This window comes from Musa acuminata, chromosome BXJ1-6, assembly GCF_036884655.1.
Source record: "Musa acuminata AAA Group cultivar baxijiao chromosome BXJ1-6, Cavendish_Baxijiao_AAA, whole genome shotgun sequence".
Classification (NCBI taxonomy): domain Eukaryota; kingdom Viridiplantae; phylum Streptophyta; class Magnoliopsida; order Zingiberales; family Musaceae; genus Musa; species Musa acuminata.
In genome coordinates this window covers 36,030,386-36,048,500 of record NC_088332.1, presented here as the reverse complement: position 1 = coordinate 36,048,500, position 18,115 = coordinate 36,030,386, and the positions used below count along the sequence as shown (strand labels likewise).

Below are 18,115 nucleotides of genomic sequence, written 5' to 3'. Positions count from 1 at the left end.
TATATCATAATGCATACACAAAACATATCTTTAAATAATAATAATAATAATAATAATAATAATAATAATAATAATAATAAATGTTGTTTTAATTTTCATTGACATGTTAGTTGTAGTGTAAAACTTGGGCACTACAAGTATATATTCACATGTAGCATTGCCACTAACATTGATATAAACTTCTCTAAAAAAAATTCACATAAACTTAAATTTAAAAAAGAAAAAAATAATAATTACTTCTTGTAGAGGGATATATATGCATTTAATTTTATATTAATTATATCATGCCTTGGACGGCTCTGCCTACTTCTTAGATGTCTACTTTTTCTTATAAAAACCATGATTCCTTGGAAATAAATTCAACGCCCTCAAGTTATATCAAAGCAAATCTTTTTATCATAATTGTACAAAAAGATCGATCACCTACTAATTTACTTTCTTCTTCATCATTGTGCTTCCTAGAATTTTCTCTACTTAATTAAAGATTCTTTGAGACACATGGACTCAAAAGACTATCAAATTGTAAGAGGAAGGTTTAGAGAAGAAGAAAAAGCAGTCTACTATGTGTTATTGGGCTCGTAAAAATAAATGAAATTATGATAGCATATGCAAGAAATCGTCCATTGGGATGTGACGTCAATCTCACTTTAGCTATTAAATGATTGTTTAAGGGCAAATAATATTTTGGATATTGACTTGTATTGTTGAGGTTCGTATGGCCTTGCCATTAATTATTACATGTTGAGATTACGTGTTGGATACCACCATATGATAACATCATTATGTGTTCGATACTTATATGAGACATTATATACAAAAAATAATAATAATTATTATGCTTTAGAGTGGATGGGATCCACACAAAATTGGATTCCAAAAGATGCTTTTCAAGGATAGTGCTAACACGTGGCTCTCACGAAAACATCGATTCTCCCTCGATGAATATATCAGATGTAATTATTCTTTATTAAATAATGAGAAAACAGTTTCTAAGGATTTTATTCTCACCCGCTATTTCTCTCCTCGGTTTCTCCGTATTTTGCTTCGATGCTTCCCATTTCCTTTCGTTGGAGCCTTTTGGAAACAGTCGCCGCCCCTCCCTATATTAAAGGCGCCTTTTGCTCCCCCTCCCTTCTCTCCTCTCCTCTCCTCTCCGCTCGCTCGCTCTCTCTCTCTCTCTCGCACGCGGTGATCTCCATCCCTTCTGTCTTCGTTGTCTTTATTTTGTGCCCCCCCTCATCGATTCCAAGGCCAGCCTCGGCCCGCCACCGGATGGTTTGCTGACCTTGGAGAACGGAACCGGCTCCCCGTCGTCCAGGGTACCTTGTCTTCTTCTCTCTTTCGCCGTCACTCGGTGTCTTTCTTGTTTTGTGTGTTGGGAAGAAAGTAAAGTTCGCGACTTGTGATCATCCCGCTTGTCAAAATTTTCAGCTTTCTCGCCTGGAGTTGGTGTTTTTGGTTTTCCGTCTCCAGTTTGGTTTGTAGCGTGACTTGCTGTTTGGCGATTTGGCACAATTTCTGGTAATTGGGTTTGTTCTGTGATCGGTTTGTATTGTTTTGGTATAGAGTTTTGGTTCTGGATTGATAGGTGTTGGAATTATGCAGGTTGTAATCTGTAAATCGTCTATTTTAGGAGATTCAATCCTGGTGGCAAAGAAGACATTTTTAAGGGTTCGATAATATCGAAATCGGTTATGATTGAGAGTATTAGTAAGGTTTTATAGTCTACGTAGAAGTATACCCAGTTGGGCTTTTCTTAAGCTTCATCGAGTTGGTTTTGATTTGGCATCATGGACGCAAAACGAGGAGAGGAAACTAGTCTTGTTGGAGCTGCCTCCCAGGTGAAGGAGGGGGTATCACATTCTAATTCGAAGGGGTCTGGGAGCCTTGATGGTAATGATATGTTTGTTAGAGCTGATAAAATTGATCTGAGGAGCCTAGATATACAGCTGGAGAAGACACTCTCAAAGATCTGGTTAAAAGAAAGAAGAGGTTCTCAGAAACCATCAGAAGAATGGGAGATTGATCTATCCAAGCTGGAAATAAGGTATGTCATTGCACGAGGGACCTATGGTACAGTTTATCGTGGCGTGTATGATGGCCAGGATGTTGCAGGTACACTCCTGAATTTTGGACAAAAGTAACTTAGATGCTATTGTCTTTCATAGCTTTATTAGTTTACTCCAGCATTTATGGTCTTCTGAGTAGTTTATACATGTAGTCTAATTTAGCAAAAAGCATTGCAGCATTTTGCATATCTTTTATTCCTACGTGCTTTATATTGGATAAAAATTGGTTGTGTGGAATTCTACCAGTGGCTTTTCCATGATAATGAATTGTTACTGAAGAGAATGCAGTTTTGTTACTTAAATTCCATCATGTTTTATTAGATAAGTTTTGCGAATCTTGCATATTATATGAATTGTTGCTAAACCAATTAAGTTTGCAGATGGGTGTAAGGAGTGATATCGAACAAGTTCTTCACTTATCCTGGTTAATCTCATCAAAAGTATTTTGATTGTTGATACAATGACTGGTCCTACCAGTAGTCTTTTCGTATATGGCAATTTGATCAACCGGTTGTTTATACACTACAAGTTGTTGAAATAACAATAGTTGCCTAGTCTATGTGGCAGCAATGTTTCTGATCTGTCTGATTGGCCATGACTCTGATGAACTGAGATGTTAGTGTTTTCGAGCCTATATATCTTACTGGCTGATCCTAGGAGAGCAAGATTAAATATTCATAATTTAGAGGATTATAGTGGTTATTTCAAAACCTTCTGATTCATCCATAATTTTCTAGCAAACTTTGCCTGAGATGTTAGTATCAATTATTCAAAAACTCATGATGCATCTTTATGCCTAAATTATCCTTCAAACCTTGCTTTTTTGTCTTGACTGATATCTCCATATATCTAGAATTTTAGAGAAAGATACAGCAGATACTTTATACATGTTCTTGTGAATTTTCTATAACAAGTAAACCAGAGAACTTGTTGGATATGAAAATCATGTATAGAAGAAAATGAATATCAAACTTTATTTAGCATTTATTTTCAGTCTTTCTTCTTATTCAATTTTTTCTTTTCTCATCTCCAATTTCTCTGCTCATGTTTTGCTTAATACTGCAACAAAATGTTGTATTGTCATGAGGTTAATATAATTTTTTGGTTGGCCATTTTCGAGAATAAGAAAGATTTCAGGCACGTTTAATCAAAGAATAACCATTGAGCATAAGGGTATTGTTTTACATATCTTTTACAGATAATACTTGAGATGCAAATTGGTTGAAGAAAAGAGACAAAGATGACATACGAGAAGAGGTGTACCACTCTTCTTATTTGTGTCGGAAAGTGTACCCCTAGCTTCTCTTTGTGATAGTTGAGAATCCAAAAATCCATCATATATTCCTACTTAATCAAAAAATAATAATATAGAACTTTGTTGGGAAATCAAAAGGAGCAGACTACTAGGTTATGACAAGTTGACCATGCTAAAAAAAATTTGGGACGGGATCAGTCAATTACTTTGGTCAAACCTTGTCTCATAGCCACAATTTATACAAGAAATACCATGTGCCATTTATGCCCATGGTTTTCTCATTTGGACTAGGACTTATAAAGATATTTAAACGGTGGTGCTATGCTGGTCTTGATATATGATTTTGTTGGTAAATCATTATTCCGCTAATGCAGAATGGCAGGCTTCAACCATATTGATAATGCATCTTCTTGTTCTAATTTCTTTTATTGGATGAATGAGTTTCTTTCTGAATTTGTTTTAACTCTAGGTTTCTTTATACATGCTCTGTATTTACTAATACATTTAAATATGATCGCTAAATTATGATAAAAAGGGCGAGTCCAATGTATGAGGCTCTCACTAATGCAGAATATTGGAGGGTCAATATGCAATCTTATCTTACATGTGGAGAGAATTGTTTCTATCACTCGAACCTTGACCACCCATGTTGCAAATGAGCAACCTTAGCATCATCCCAAGGCCGCCCTCATTGCTAAATCATGATAGTTTCTTAAATTTGTGGTGTTGCAAACAAAACATTTGCATTTGTGAATGGACTTCGCTTACCATATCAATATTTAATGTTACTGATTCTATAATTATTGCATGAAGAAAATGAGAGGTGATCGTTAAATTTACTTGCAACCTTTTCTGTGTTCATTGGAAATAAAACCTTGAGCCATTACAGACATCTTTTTAAGAAAATATTTTTATGATCTAACTAAACTCCTTGATTTTTTTTTTTTTTGGTATGCCATCAAAGCAATCAGGCTTTTCATGGATTTTTGATACCTTCTGCTGTTCTATTGATTTTGTTAGGAAGGAAAACCACCCTTCTCCATGGGTATTGGGCATAAAAGAGTGGAGTTTGATCAAGCCTACCAACGTTAAGCATGGCTTGATATTAATTTCAAGCCTAGATAAATGAACAAATGTATTAGATATTTGTTCAAGCTTAAATTGGGTCTATTTGGAACCAAATTAAACTGGATCACATATTAACTGGTTTGACAGCTAAATTCATGTCAGTGTGTTTCACACGTGCATGTGCATCTAAATCTGTGTGCATGTGCGTACAAGTGACTGCACGTACAATGAGTTGCTTTTTCCTTTTTCTTCTTCTTCTTTGTCAATTGTTCTTGCTCTTTTACGATGTAGGCTGGGGTTTCCATCATCATCTCCCAAACGGTGGGAAGAAGAAACTGCCTATTGTCAATATCCAATGCAATATAACTTCTAAAAGTCATTCTTAAAGAAGTGTCCTTTGTTCAGGAATATATAAGAACAGCATTTCAAAGGCTTGTCCCATGTTCCCTTAGTAGCTCAATAGGTTACATGTTGTTCAGAGATTTTCACCGCACTGGTCCCACTTTTATAGTTGCTTTTCTTTATCTACTATGGTCAAGAGGAGAATACTGTGTTTGTGTCTTTTGTTATTGGTTAAAACTATATATTACAATTGTAATTTTTAATTGGTAAGTTATTATAAGTACATTCAGATCAATTGCAAATAGAGAAGCAGTTTGATCGGTGGAACTTTTGTACAATTCTGAAATTGTGTCTGGTTGTATCTCTCAGTATTACAATGTTGATAACTCTGAGGTTTGCTGTTACATAATAATTAGTTTCTATCTTATAGTGAAATTGTTGGACTGGGGACAAGATGGGGTTACCATAGATGCTGAAACCGCTGCTCTTCGGGCATCGTTTCAGCAAGAGGTTGCTGTTTGGCATAGACTAGACCATCCAAACGTCACCAAGGTAAAAATTGAGATATATTAACTTGTCAATGTTGCTTCACTTTTTATGTTGTCCTTGGGAGTCTTGAATCTTGATGGTGATTATGGAATAAGTTGTCTGCTTCATTTGATGGAAAGTTGTCAGCATAAATCAAGCCAGCTAATTGTGAACTATGTCTTGGAAGTATAAACCATAATTTAATATGCATGGTTCATTCTCTTGTTATCTTTGACATTGATTTTGGTTTCATGTGGTCATCCATTCAGAAGCAGTTTTATTCTCCCCTCCTGTTATAATCATCTTGAATGAATAGATTTTTCAGCTTACAGCTCGGATATTGTGGATTACAGTTTGTTGGGGCTTCCATGTGGACTTCAAACCTCAAGATTCCACAAAATGATTCTACTAGTAATTGCCATAGCTCCCTTCCAACTCGAGCGTGCTGTGTTGTTGTCGAATATCTTGCTGGGGGAACATTGAAACAATACTTGATCAAGAACAGGCGAAGGAAGCTCCCCTACAAAATTGTGATTCAAGTTGCACTGGATCTTGCTAGAGGGTAAGTGTCTGGCCAGAAGTCCTATGTTTTTGCTTATAATTGTAAGGAGCCATGTAACATTCTTGAGAATGCAGGTTAAGTTATCTGCATTCGAAAAAGATTGTGCATCGTGATGTCAAGACTGAAAATATGTTACTGGATACCAATCGAAAACTAAAAATTGCTGATTTTGGTGTTGCACGTGTCGAGGCTCAGAATCCCAGGGACATGACTGGTGAAACTGGAACCCTAGGCTACATGGCTCCAGAGGTGCACATCTCATAACATGTTACATATGTTTTCATGATATGCTCGTCATCCTTATAGATTCTGAGCTATTGTTAATGAGTCAATGAAGCTATTAGAGAAACTTTAAATAGCATATGAAGTTTGAAGTTTGAGTAGAAGGTCCAGTTCTTTTTGTTGCTTGTAATACGTAAGATATGACAGGTGAGCATTTTGCAGGTCCTTGATGGTAAGCCATACAACAGAAGATGTGATGTTTATAGCTTTGGCATATGCTTATGGGAAATATACTGCTGTGACATGCCATATGCTGATCTTAGCTTTGTCGACGTGTCCTCCGCTGTTGTTCGACAGGTTAGTCCCATCATGAAGAAAATCGTTTATTTATTTATTCTCTATTTTATAAAAAATGAGCTGCCTTTTTTTATTAATTAAGGCAGAGAATGTTCATGAATTCTTTTTTTTTTTAATTTGTTGTTTCAAAGTTTCTTGTTGCTCTAGTTTTGAATTAAATGACATCAAGATTCTCTCGAGTATGTAAGTATTTATGTTGAATTTTACAGAATCTACGACCTGAAATTCCTCGGTGTTGTCCAAGTTCTTTGGCAAATATAATGAGGAAATGTTGGGATGCAAACCCAGATAAGCGACTGGAGATGTACGAGGTCGTGAAGCTCTTGGAGGCAATAGATACCAGCAAAGGTGGTGGCATGGTACCTGAAGATCGAGCTGCTGGCTGCCTCTGCTTTTCCCTGGCTCGTGGTCCATAATTCATTTATCAGACAGCCCTTGTTTTTTGAATCCTTTTATCACAACAAGAGACAAGGAGCACTGAATAGCAATTGCCTACTTGCATAAAGGTCATTGCCTCAGACTTGTGTGGGTCGAGTCAAATGACTGGAAAGATGCTATGTACTTAAATATCCATGCCATTTTTAAATATCGACCTTGGCGCATAAGTTATTTTTGCATGAATACAAATCACAATTTATCCATTGCTAGATGGGTTTTGGTGCTATTTATTTTCAGTGTATGTTGTCAAATTAGAAGCCATTAGTGCAACTGGAGGATTTTAACCACAACAGCAATCAACTCAAACTGTTGTCTGAGATTTGTCCTTCAGAGATGAACAATACCATATCAGACTTAAAAAGTGTCCATTACATCTACATTGATGACATGAGAAAGTTTGATATATATAACCAGGCAATTCTTGTGAAAAGCTAAAGAGGGCTGATGAAGAGAATGCCATAGAAGATGCCAACCTGGTCACTCAAGTTGTTGGCAAAATCAACTTCTGTATGTGCTCTGTAGAACATTTTAGCAGCTCTGATTAATAAAGGAAGCATGCAGTATCAGAAAGAGGTGATATACGCCATTCAAAACTCTCTTTTGGTACCTGTGTTAGTGCTTGCAGAGATGTCTGTGTTTGTATGCTGTTACTGTGAATTTGATCCTTGACGCCTTTTGCCACCAATACACTTTGGATGGCTAGAAATTGTGATGAGATGCGGCATGAGAGTAGGAAAAAGTATATCCTCTACTCTGCGACATCAGATTATTCATCTTTAATGCTCTGTATGTAACAAACAAAGAGGAAAAAGTTGGCCTTGTTCTGCAAAATGACAAGACTGGGATTTACTCTTGCAGGATGCTCCTTTGAGTGCTACACTTCTTTTTACACGTTATTTGTTGCGGAGGAGGAGATTGTAACATGAAGGATCAGAAACACTATTTTGGATTGTTTCTAAATTTGATCACTACAAACATTCTTGTGTCCTTAGAAAAGCTAATTATGATAGATTCCACTACATTTCCTTTTTCACCAGAAGTGCTTTAACTATAATATATGAACTCATTTCCACCTGCAAATGTTCCTGCTAGTGAACTCCTAGCATTGCTAAAACAGATAGCATATATTCTTTCCAGATTTGGAAATAGCAATATTTCATATTTAAGTTTCAATATTATAAATTTATTTCTTTATATATATATTTATATGTATGTATGTATGTATATATGTATATACAAATCGAACTTTCAACGTCATGATATTTTTATAGGATAGTTATGTTAAATTTTAATTACATTTTATAAAATTATCTGATCATATATATTAATTTTAACTGGAGGATCATAATATCACATCAAAGTATTAGATCAAACTATTCAATCCTGACCCAATCGTACATGCATCGATCGAAATCAAACCAACTCGTCTCAATCATGAACCAAACAAGATTGGCTTTTACCACCTGGATCAAATTTGACCTCAATTCTATGTTCTTATTCGAGGCATGAGCATCAAATTCCCTCTTTGGGTTGGCATCAGCTCTTTAATGCGAATCTCAACACATCAACATCATCCCAACCCTCCACTCCAATTCGACGTCAATTCCCTTCGTCCCCGCTCGCACCAACCCAATGGGCCGGCCCGCCCAATCACAGCCGTCCATCAACTGCGCCCCGTCGTCTCGTGCGCCTCTGGGCACCCTCATCCCACACCGCCTCCACCCCACCTCCGCAGATGCGCATATCCGCTATCGGGGTCGCAATTGCCACGCCGCTGCCGTGCGACGAGCTCCTTCTCTCCCTCTCTCGATCGATCGATCCATCCATCCATCCCGCAGCGAAGTCAACTGGGCGACGCGACCATTCGATCCCTCATAGGTATAATCTTTCTCTTCTCGATGTTGTTTCTTGGGTTCTTTCTCTTCCTTTCTTCTTGCGGTGGGATGAAGGCGAAGTTGTGAGCTTTGCACGCGTTTGTCTTGCTCTCTTTGCGTGCGGGTTTCGGTGATCTTACTGCGATGTCCGGGCGAGACCCTAATTCGGCGAGTGACAATTCGTTTTGCTCCAATTTGACGAGAGGCTTCGCAGGTTGTGGCGAATTTGTCTGGTTGTGCTTACCTTGGTGTTAGTCCTATAGGGCACTTTGATTTGCTGTGATGCGGTGGTCCTTGTGGTTGGATTTCCCTTGCCTTGCCTCTGCTTCTTGGTTTGCCTTGTAGGAAGGTTTCTTGTTGGATTCTTTTCTTGCTCTGGTGTCATTAGGTTTCATTTTATGATCTTTTCGTGGCTTTTACCCGGAGGTTGGACAAGATGTAGTGATGCGGTGTTCCTGCGATAATTAGGGTCCGGTGGTTGCTGTGATTAAGTTTCATGCAACATATTAGATTTTCTAGGTTATAGTTGAACCAAATAGATCTCACAAGAAATTATGGTCTGCAACGTCATCTTTTTGTGTCTGATTTGTTTATAGAATTCCTCCGTAATTGATGTGGTTCTTGTTGTTCTTCTGGTTCTTTTTTGTCGCCTTGGAAAATTCATAGTAGATTTTCTTAGTTCATGAAACTTTGGCTTTCTGATTAATGGGGTATCGATCATGAATATAGGCTTTCTGAACTTTCCAAGCTTTGTTTCATCGACATTGCCATCAAATATGTGATATTTGTGGAGGTCATAAATATTCTTCTCTGGGAATCTAATTATTGCAAAAAGAAATCTAGATGTAAAGGTGTCATCTCTCTTTATTCCTTATACCATCTTTACCTTCATTGATGATTCCCTACTCTTTTTCCTTCTGGGTAAGTAGTAGTTTCTTTGCATATTATATGGTGTATGGTGCTGATAGTTGGATTTATCATGCATGTTTTCGGCTACATTTTCTTCCTCTTAGCAAGGTCACAAATTAATGATTGTCAATCATTGTGTCTCAAACATGGAAGGCCTTTTTGAAGAACCTGTGGAGCTACCACTCACTGAACATCCATTTATTTTGATGTAACTTCATTTTCAACCATAGTCAGTACTACTGCTGCTCTAGAGTTTTTCTTTTGCTCTTGGCTCTTCTTTTTTGACACAGAATTAAAATTTCTATTAAAATTATTTTCATTGTCCTTCCTGGGCCAGATTGTTTCACGTCATAGTTGCTCCTTGGTGTCCTTTTGTCTGCTAGAATAGTGTTTTTCTATGATCACAGTTCCTTCATTTATTGCTCTGCTTGGATATTGGTGAGGTTTGTTGTCCTTCAAGCAATTGTATTCAACATCATACTTGTTCTATGATATCCTTATATCATTCATTTCTCTAACAATGTGATATTTGAGCGACAATCTTTACCGATATTTTGTCTTGATAATCATACTTTAGCTTAGTTTCCTAGTTGCTTTTAACTAGTTTACCTGTTTTCTTATTATTGTAATGCCATACATGATCCTCCACATTCTGGACTGTTTAATTGGTGTCCTGTCTTTTAATCAGCCATTGATGAGGTTGGATATTGCATTACATTAAGGCTCAGTCTCCTTTACCTATGCTTACAATTGATAAAAGAAGTAAAAGGATTTGTAACTTGTAATACCATAAACAAGAGAAAAATTTCTTCCTTACCGAGATCTCTATATTGCAGAATAGCAGTAGATTGTTAGTAAATGTATAATAATAGAACTGATGCTGGAGTAACCTGTTCCAGTTACTGTAACAGTTTAAATTGTTCTTCTGTACTTGAGAAAAGACAAGATACTTGTAATTTTCCTTTTTTCCAGAGTCTAGACTGGATCAGACTAAAATTTAAGGGACTGTTAATTCATGACCAGGATGGAAACCTGAATCTGGATTGGAATCAGTTGGACTCTGTCAGAATTGCTAATTGGAGTTCATTAATTTAGGACTGAAATCTTGTTTCAATCACAATTTTTTTGTTTTTGAGGCATTATGATAATTGCTGGATATGAGTAAGGGTGTTTTTGTCATGATAATTTTTCATTGAGTTATATTAGGAATGGTGGCTAAAATATTATCCGTTTGATTTCTGAAAAAAGGATGATGGGCTCCCTGAAGAAGGGGAACTGGAATCTGATATGGCTAGCCAAGCATCAGGTATTGGGAGTTCTTGACCTTAATTCTGATGTTAACCCTTAAATTCCTTGAACTGAAAACCATATTTAAAATAATCATAACCAATTTTTTTATTGTTTTTGTCATATGGTTTGTTGAATGATATATAAACCTTATTTCTCTTTTGTAAACAATCAATTTTCTTGTCATTTTTGAGCCTTGGAAAGGTTGGCCTGCTCATGTACTTGGTTTATTTATCTATGTCTGGAAGGGTTTGCATGTAAATTGAATTATTTTAAACTTGATAATTTGCTAGCTTGTAAGTTGATCCAAAGTGGTTCAATTTTTGGTTTGGACTTGTCTAGGTTGCACAATTTAAGAACTGGGAAAGTGACAGTTAAGGTATCTATAAGTAAATCCTTTGGGTTTATAGCAGTATTTTCAAGAATTTTAGGTTCTAAATATATGGTTAAAAATTGTAGCCATTATGCAGGTAGTTGACATGCTACCATGGTCTGTGTGCTACACTGCCATATAGGCAATTGTTCAATAATGAAAACTATTAGAAAAATCTTAAGAATAAATTATAGTAAAAAGGTATGTTCCATTTATATACATAAATTAAACCAGTCTTTATTTTGACATTATAACAAGTAAAATAAAATAGTGGTTTGAATTGCCTTAGAGGCCAAGACTTCTTTTTTTATGATAATAAAAGGTAGAAAATAAAAAGAGCATGCAAAGAGAAGGATAAATGGAAAAATAGAGGAGAATATAAAAAAGTGCCAACTTCTACTTTTTAAGTAATTGTTGCTAATGGTCATCTTGTACTCATTTCATTGTCAATGCATCCATCTTTTTCTTGCTTTGTTGGAAAAGGAAAATAAGATTTGGTTATCTTAGATGAGGAAACTATGTGACTCGTAATGTGGGTCAATTCATGAATTATATGGAGCTTAATGCACTATTTGATTTAAAAGCCATATTAAATGAACTTACTGTTGCTCAACTGCTTAGCATCCATAATGTCAGGACAGGCCATCTGGGGCCCTAGGTGAGGCATGGATGGGTCTATCTTATCTGAGGCAGTTGTCTACTCATTCTAGATGGTTATTTTTTTGATGCAATGGTTTTTGAACCTATGACATTGGGTTTCCAAGACCCGTATTCTACCGAATTGAACTAAGAGTACATTCTTATGCTTTTGACAGGAGATATGACTGTCCTGTAAAGAAAAGTATTTTTCTACCCAAGACATCTTGCATATATAGAGTATGTAAGACTGGAAGATTATGTCCAATTTTAATTGATCCCAATTAATCTCTCGTTACTTCCCATAGAAGGAATGGTTAGCAATGACAGAATTTGAACCTGTTATGTTGCAGATCTGAAGTCGAATAATAACATTTTGAAGTTGGAAACCCATAACTTCTACATGATAATTAAGGAGAATAATGTAAGAAGTTATCAGGAAAATACAATAATAACGCATGCCACATTGATGTTGTGCCTATGGAATTGTTGGTCTCATATCATCAAATATTATACAGTGTAGAGAATTTTCTTATTCATCAATTTGGTATTTTTCAAACATATACACCTATTTCTATTAAGAGCTACATAATTACACGATAAAATAAAGACAGCACAAATACAATAATAAAAAAGAACCAATATTCCTTTTTTTTTCATATTCTATTTGCTTAAAAAATTAAGCGAATAATCATTATTCATCTCCACTAATCGTATGTGTACAAGTAGATATTGCTCTCAAATAAGAATTGATTAGTCATCTTTTCATTTAGATGTTTCATCTATTCTTTATAGAGTTAGAATCAAGACTGTTAAATTCTAATGCCTTTTGCTAAGGAAATTTTATTATGGAAAATGCAGAGACAAAATTTAACTATTATAAGATTTGTAACATAGAAGCCTAGTTCATGTAACTCTAAGTATCCACGCTTTTGTCGTTGTTTGCACATACTGAAACTAGTATGTATTATTTTCATCCTTGTACACAGTGTTCTTTTGATTGATGAGCTTTTGTTTTTATCCTTTTTTTAGTTAGAAGCCTTTTCTTTGGACTTGCCATAGAACTTTTTTGTGTTGGATTTTATGCTATACTGTAATTTCTTGCATCTATCATTTGCAATTGTCATTGGAGGAACTTCTAATCATCCTGAATGGCACTTTTCATCTTTGTTGAACCTTTATATTAATGATATTCTTTTTAAAAGCAATTGTATTTTGACAAAGAGAATTTTCTTTAGGTGAACCATGATAGATCCACTAGAAATGATATGTTAACTGTATAAGCCACGGGAAGTTATTTTTCCCTGATGCATACCTGTAAGCCTCGGGAAGTTATTTTTCCCTGATGCATTTTCTTTCTCTTCATCTTGTTTCTTCAAAACACCAAAGGCTTCAATTTGATTTTAGCAAAAACTGATGAAACTTAGCTTTTATGCGAGTCCATATTAAGCCGCATTGAGAGTCTTGCATTTCCTGTTCTTTCTGATTGGCAATTCAATCAACAATTCATGTCAAATCTTTCTTGCTATATGATCAACTTTTCAATTCCTTGTTAAACTGCATGTCTCCAATATCAGTAATTTTATTACATATATTTATGATTTTTTCTTGAAAATATTAGTTAAAGGGAGTTGAAACTTTTGTTCTCTATCTTATTCGATTGGCAACCTGAAGTCAACTAGCTTCTTCTTGGTTATCATTCATCAGTACTTGCTAAAGTTTGTTCTTCCTGTGGAGTTGATACTCTGTTATCATTATCATATATATCTAAGAGTTTATGATTTCTTACACCTTAATGTGAGCCAGTTGTTGATTCCTTGTTTAGTTTCAGATTGTCATCTGTCTAGACATTTAGACTAATTCTGGACCTGATGAGTGATTCATGAATGTGCTTCCTTGGTCTTCCTTAAGGATATGAATTGCCGATTAATAACCATATGATCTTTGTGTTAGAGTTGGCCACTGCTACTGAAGTGCAAGCATTGGATCTCAAGTTGGAAACAATTGGTTAAGTACACTTGCACAATGAATGTGTCCTTGTGCATAATGTTCCCTTTTGGTGGAGCCATGTTTATAGAAAAAAGGACAATTGCATATGCTACCTAACTTTGAACATTTGGACCTAATGTTTCCTTTTGTTGCTGTTGTTGGTGTTCAACTAGGTATTTTCTTTTGCTCTAGGACTCTGCCAAAAATTAGAATGAAGGCATATTAGTGGCTGTTAGGTAGAAACTAATGTTGTTCATCATAACAAATACAAAGTTAGATGTGCATTTCCATTTTTCTTGTCATTTCCGTTCATTCTATCTTGTTGTAAGATTCACATCGTGATATGTCTCATGGTACTTGGAGAAAATTTCAGCATCACATAAATGAAGTGATGTATCTAAATACTTATGTGAGGAGGGACCTTTCTAAACTAGTGTCATGCCAAAACAAGCTAGTTCAAGGACAACCTTTAAGACTGAAAGTGAAGATTGTTGTAGATTTAACTAGTTTTTAAAGTTAACTTTTGTAGTTTATATAAACAGGACAACTCTGCTAGACTAGTGAACCGTTATGCTGATACTGGTATTACCCATCTGTTTCTTACATGCTATCATGAGCCAAAAGAAGAAGTATATTGGCATAATGATGGTGTCATGGACAGGCAAAAGGTTCCACAAAAAAAGTGCAAAAAAATAGTGATCCCACAGGTAGGTGAATTGATAATATCATCATCAGGTTATCTGCAGCGTTGTATAAGTTTTAGTTATAAAGGTTAGAATGCCAGGAAGATGTTTAAAGTTTTCACTTTACAGCTGAATAATGAAAGTAGGCAGGCATGTTTTGTTCTTGATGGAATTTCCTCTCTTCAGGGCATTGTACGTGCAAGAATCTGTTTGGACATTAGATTTTATCCTATTTGCTGATTTCTTGTCTTCCCTACACACAAACATCTAATGTTTCTGAAAAGATGATTATCTCTGTTAAATAATTTGGTTTTAGTGTGTCCTGGAATGCTGTGAGCAGTTGTTAATGCTAGCTACCGGATTAGGTGATTGCAATATTTGTTGGGTTGTGCATGTGACAAATTTCTGTGAACTGGGCAAAATTAAAATATTTGCGTGATGAGTGATACTTGGCATAAGCACCATCCTTAGTTGTGTTGGCTTCTTTTGCAATTTGATAAAATTGTATGATTGAAGTTAGTTGGCCTAGGTACATGTCCAGCCACATTATAAGTTATGTTTGTGTTGTTTATCTTGTGTAATATGATGCAAATGATGTCATAATTGCTTGCATTTCTATGTATATGACACATGTTATTTCTAATATTTATTTTTTTGTTCTGTGATACACAAGGATTTGTAGTATTAGATGAATTGCTATCATTTATATTATTTGGTGATTAAAATTTGAATTTGATTGAATATCTGTCTTTGAAATATTGACCATAACCAACTTTTGTTGATCTACACTTTCTACACCTTTCGTTAAGAGATAGAGGTTAATGGGGAGGATTGGATACATCAGAATTATAGATACAATAGATATTTCACATACAACATATATCATTCAATCCTAAGCAGGATAGATGTGATAAGGCCTTTGCCTGTGTGTTTGGACAGCAGTAGAAAAAGTTGCTGACTGCACTTCACTTCGGTTGGAATGAGTTCCATTTAGATTGCTTGTAGCTGATCTATTGTATCTAATGGTTTAGGGGCAAATAAATCAGCTGTACCTTATGACATATTTGTTAGAAGTTTTGCAGCCATATGAAGAAGAATATGTTAAACACAGTGGAAATGATGTTCTCAACCAATAGTTATACAATATTAACAGTCGATTTCATGTTGTCCTGTAATGTGAAAGAAAGTAAAATAACCTCATAAGTAGAAGGGACATTCTTGGTTTGGGAGGATGTTTTATGATATATTCTGTTAAATTTTGTACCTGCAGTAAGATTTTGGTGTGGATGCATCTATGGAGTCAAATGAAGTACTATGCTTTCTCTGGTGACTTTGTCATGTTTTTATGTCATCATTCTTCATCATTCTATTGATTTTATGAGTATTTCAGGTTTTAGAGAACATTTGTTTCTTCACTTCAATGTCAACTATCAAATATTTGATGGTGATATCACTGATTTTGCAGGTTGTGGGATTTCACCAATTGCTTTAGTTTGCCATGTCAAGTAACCTGAATAAGTAGACATTATGTCGCCTTTGATTGATGGTCTCCCTGATGAAGTTGCTATCCAGTGCCTGGCACGTGTGCCTTTCTACTTTCATCCTCAATTGCAGCTTGTTTGTCGTTCGTGGAGAGCTGTTCTTCGAAGCCCCGATATCTTCAAGACTCATTGTGAAGTTGGGGCATTGGAAGAGTTACTTTGCGTTTTAGCATTTGAGCCTGAGAACATTTGGCAGCTATATGATCCTCTGCAAGACCGTTGGATAACCCTACCAATTATGCCATCAGAAATCAGGCACCTTGCTCGTTTTGGTGTGGCATCAGTTGGTGGAAAGCTCTTTGTGATTGGGGGAGGTAGTGATAGAGTCGACCCATTGACTGGAGATCATGACCGAATCTTTGCAAGCAATGAGGTTTGGTCATATGACCCATTTCGGTGCGAGTGGGAACAAAGGGCCCCCATGCTTGTACGACGGGCAATGTTTGCATGCTGTGCACTGGATGGCAAGATTGTTGTAGCAGGGGGGTTCACAAACTGTCGGGAATCAATAGCAAATGCTGAGATCTATGATCCTCAGTTGGATACATGGGAACCCCTTCCCAATCTCCAGCATTCCCATAGTTCTGCATGCTCTGGTGTGGTCATTGGGGGAAAGATGCATGTTTTGCACAAGGGATTATCGACAGTGCAGATATTGGAGGATGGGGGCAAACAGTGGGATGTGAAAGACTATGGTTGGCTCCAGGGTCCAATGGCTGTGGTCCATGGCGAGCCATACGTTCTGAGCAATGGCTGCATCTCCAAGCAATGTGGACAGAACTTACCCGATAGGGTGGTATCATATGCGTCGGAGTTCCAGAGCCGAATTGGATTTGGGATGATAGGGGTGGGAGATGAGATCTACATGATTGGAGGAGTGATCGGGCCTGGCCCCAGGAATCAGTGCATCAAGCAGCTGTCTGATGTTGATGCCTTAAATGTTAGAAGCGAGAGGCCTACGTGGCGTCCCTTATCGCCCATGACACATTGCTGTGGTAGCATCCTCGGGTGTGCAGTGCTCAGGATCTAGTTATGATCATTGGATGCTCATAGCTATGCTTCCCTCTTATCGAAAGGATGATAAGATTAGAAGCCTTCTTTTTTTGCTCTTTCTGTAATATGTCATCTCTGGGCTCCTTTATTTCCATGTTGCCCTATTGTTAGCAGCTTTTAGAAAAGCTTCAAATCTAGATATAGGGTTGTTGTCATTTCCCACTGAAATCATCTCTTGTTTGTGGTTCAATGTGGATCATCACATATAGATTTAGAGTGGGAGTAACCATCTGTGTGGTGCTTGAAAGTCAGGATAAATAGATGGGTTTGTGAATCTTCTTTACCTGTTAAAGCAGACCTTGTTTGGATTGTGAAATATACAAAACTTATAGGAGGATATGATTAGAGAACAACAGTGCTACTGTCTCATTCTCTGGCTGTTGCTTTGGCTCTCCTTCAACAATGAGGGATGGCCAGCCAGCCAGTCAGCCTTCAGAAGAACGTATAGTATGTCTCTGGTTGCAGTTTTTGTTTCAACCACAGTAACAGATTTGTTGCTATATGAATGATCTATGCTTTTTTTTTTTATCAGATTGGTTGCAGTTGTCAGTGCTGCACACAACATATTAGTCAAGTTCTATTCTTTTTTCTCCTTTTATTTTCATCTTTCTTCTCTTTTCATGGCTTGATCCCCATCTCTGTCTCCTCCCTTGTTCTGTGTTTCCTCTTTCCTCACTTGTACCTTTCATTTGTAGAAGTTCCTCCTTGCTTCATTTATAGGAGTTCCTCTTTGTCAACATTACTCTTCTTCACTTGTGCCTTTAATTTATGGAAGTTCCTCTTTGTTAACATTACTGCTATTAGGACTTTAGCTTCTGCGCAAATGGATTGTGTTCTTGAAAGGTAGAAATTTTATAGAAATAAATATAAGTATTATAAGTTTCTTTTATATATATATATATATATATATATATATATATATATATATA

At 36.3% G+C, this 18,115-nt stretch overlaps 2 protein-coding genes across 7 annotated transcripts; both read left to right on the top strand.

Annotated features, from left to right (window-relative positions):
* The first annotated feature begins 1,066 nt into the window (after positions 1 to 1,066).
* On the top strand, positions 1,067 to 7,044 carry LOC135676768 (serine/threonine-protein kinase 52-like). Of its 3 annotated transcripts, XM_065188293.1 has the most exons (8): positions 1,067 to 1,319; positions 1,432 to 1,521; positions 1,606 to 2,115; positions 5,165 to 5,286; positions 5,616 to 5,824; positions 5,899 to 6,073; positions 6,269 to 6,403; positions 6,613 to 7,044. In XM_065188293.1, the coding sequence occupies exons 3-8, from the start codon at positions 1,791 to 1,793 to the stop codon at positions 6,817 to 6,819; spliced, it is 1,173 nt and encodes a 390-aa protein (XP_065044365.1). In that variant the 5' UTR covers positions 1,067 to 1,319; positions 1,432 to 1,521; positions 1,606 to 1,790; the 3' UTR covers positions 6,820 to 7,044. The 3 variants fall into 3 exon arrangements, with proteins under 3 accessions (XP_065044365.1, XP_065044367.1, XP_065044366.1); XM_065188295.1 differs by lacking the exon at positions 1,432 to 1,521 and having other exon boundaries at positions 1,634 to 2,115; XM_065188294.1 differs by lacking the exon at positions 1,432 to 1,521.
* Positions 7,045 to 8,550: 1,506 nt separating this feature from the next.
* On the top strand, positions 8,551 to 17,539 carry LOC135676767 (F-box/kelch-repeat protein SKIP30-like). 4 transcript variants are annotated; one of them, XM_065188288.1, is made up of 3 exons: positions 8,552 to 8,719; positions 10,873 to 10,930; positions 16,058 to 17,539. In XM_065188288.1, the coding sequence occupies exon 3, from the start codon at positions 16,120 to 16,122 to the stop codon at positions 17,161 to 17,163; it is 1,044 nt and encodes a 347-aa protein (XP_065044360.1). In that variant the 5' UTR covers positions 8,552 to 8,719; positions 10,873 to 10,930; positions 16,058 to 16,119; the 3' UTR covers positions 17,164 to 17,539. The 4 variants fall into 4 exon arrangements, with proteins under 4 accessions (XP_065044362.1, XP_065044360.1, XP_065044361.1 ...); XM_065188289.1 differs by lacking the exon at positions 8,552 to 8,719 and adding an exon at positions 8,766 to 8,929; XM_065188290.1 differs by lacking the exon at positions 10,873 to 10,930 and having other exon boundaries at positions 8,551 to 8,719.
* Positions 17,540 to 18,115: the final 576 nt, after the last annotated feature.

Coding starts and splice junctions, on each gene's coding strand:
- LOC135676767 (XM_065188290.1), top strand. CDS start 16,120: ATGTCGCCTTTGATTGATGGTCTCCCTGATGAAGTTGCTATCCAGTGC.
- LOC135676768 (XM_065188295.1), top strand. CDS start 1,791: ATGGACGCAAAACGAGGAGAGGAAACTAGTCTTGTTGGAGCTGCCTCC. Junction 5,287..5,615: donor ACCATCCAAACGTCACCAAG/GTAAAAATTGAG, acceptor TGTGGATTACAG/TTTGTTGGGGCTTCCATGTG. Junction 6,404..6,612: donor CCTCCGCTGTTGTTCGACAG/GTTAGTCCCATC, acceptor TGAATTTTACAG/AATCTACGACCTGAAATTCC.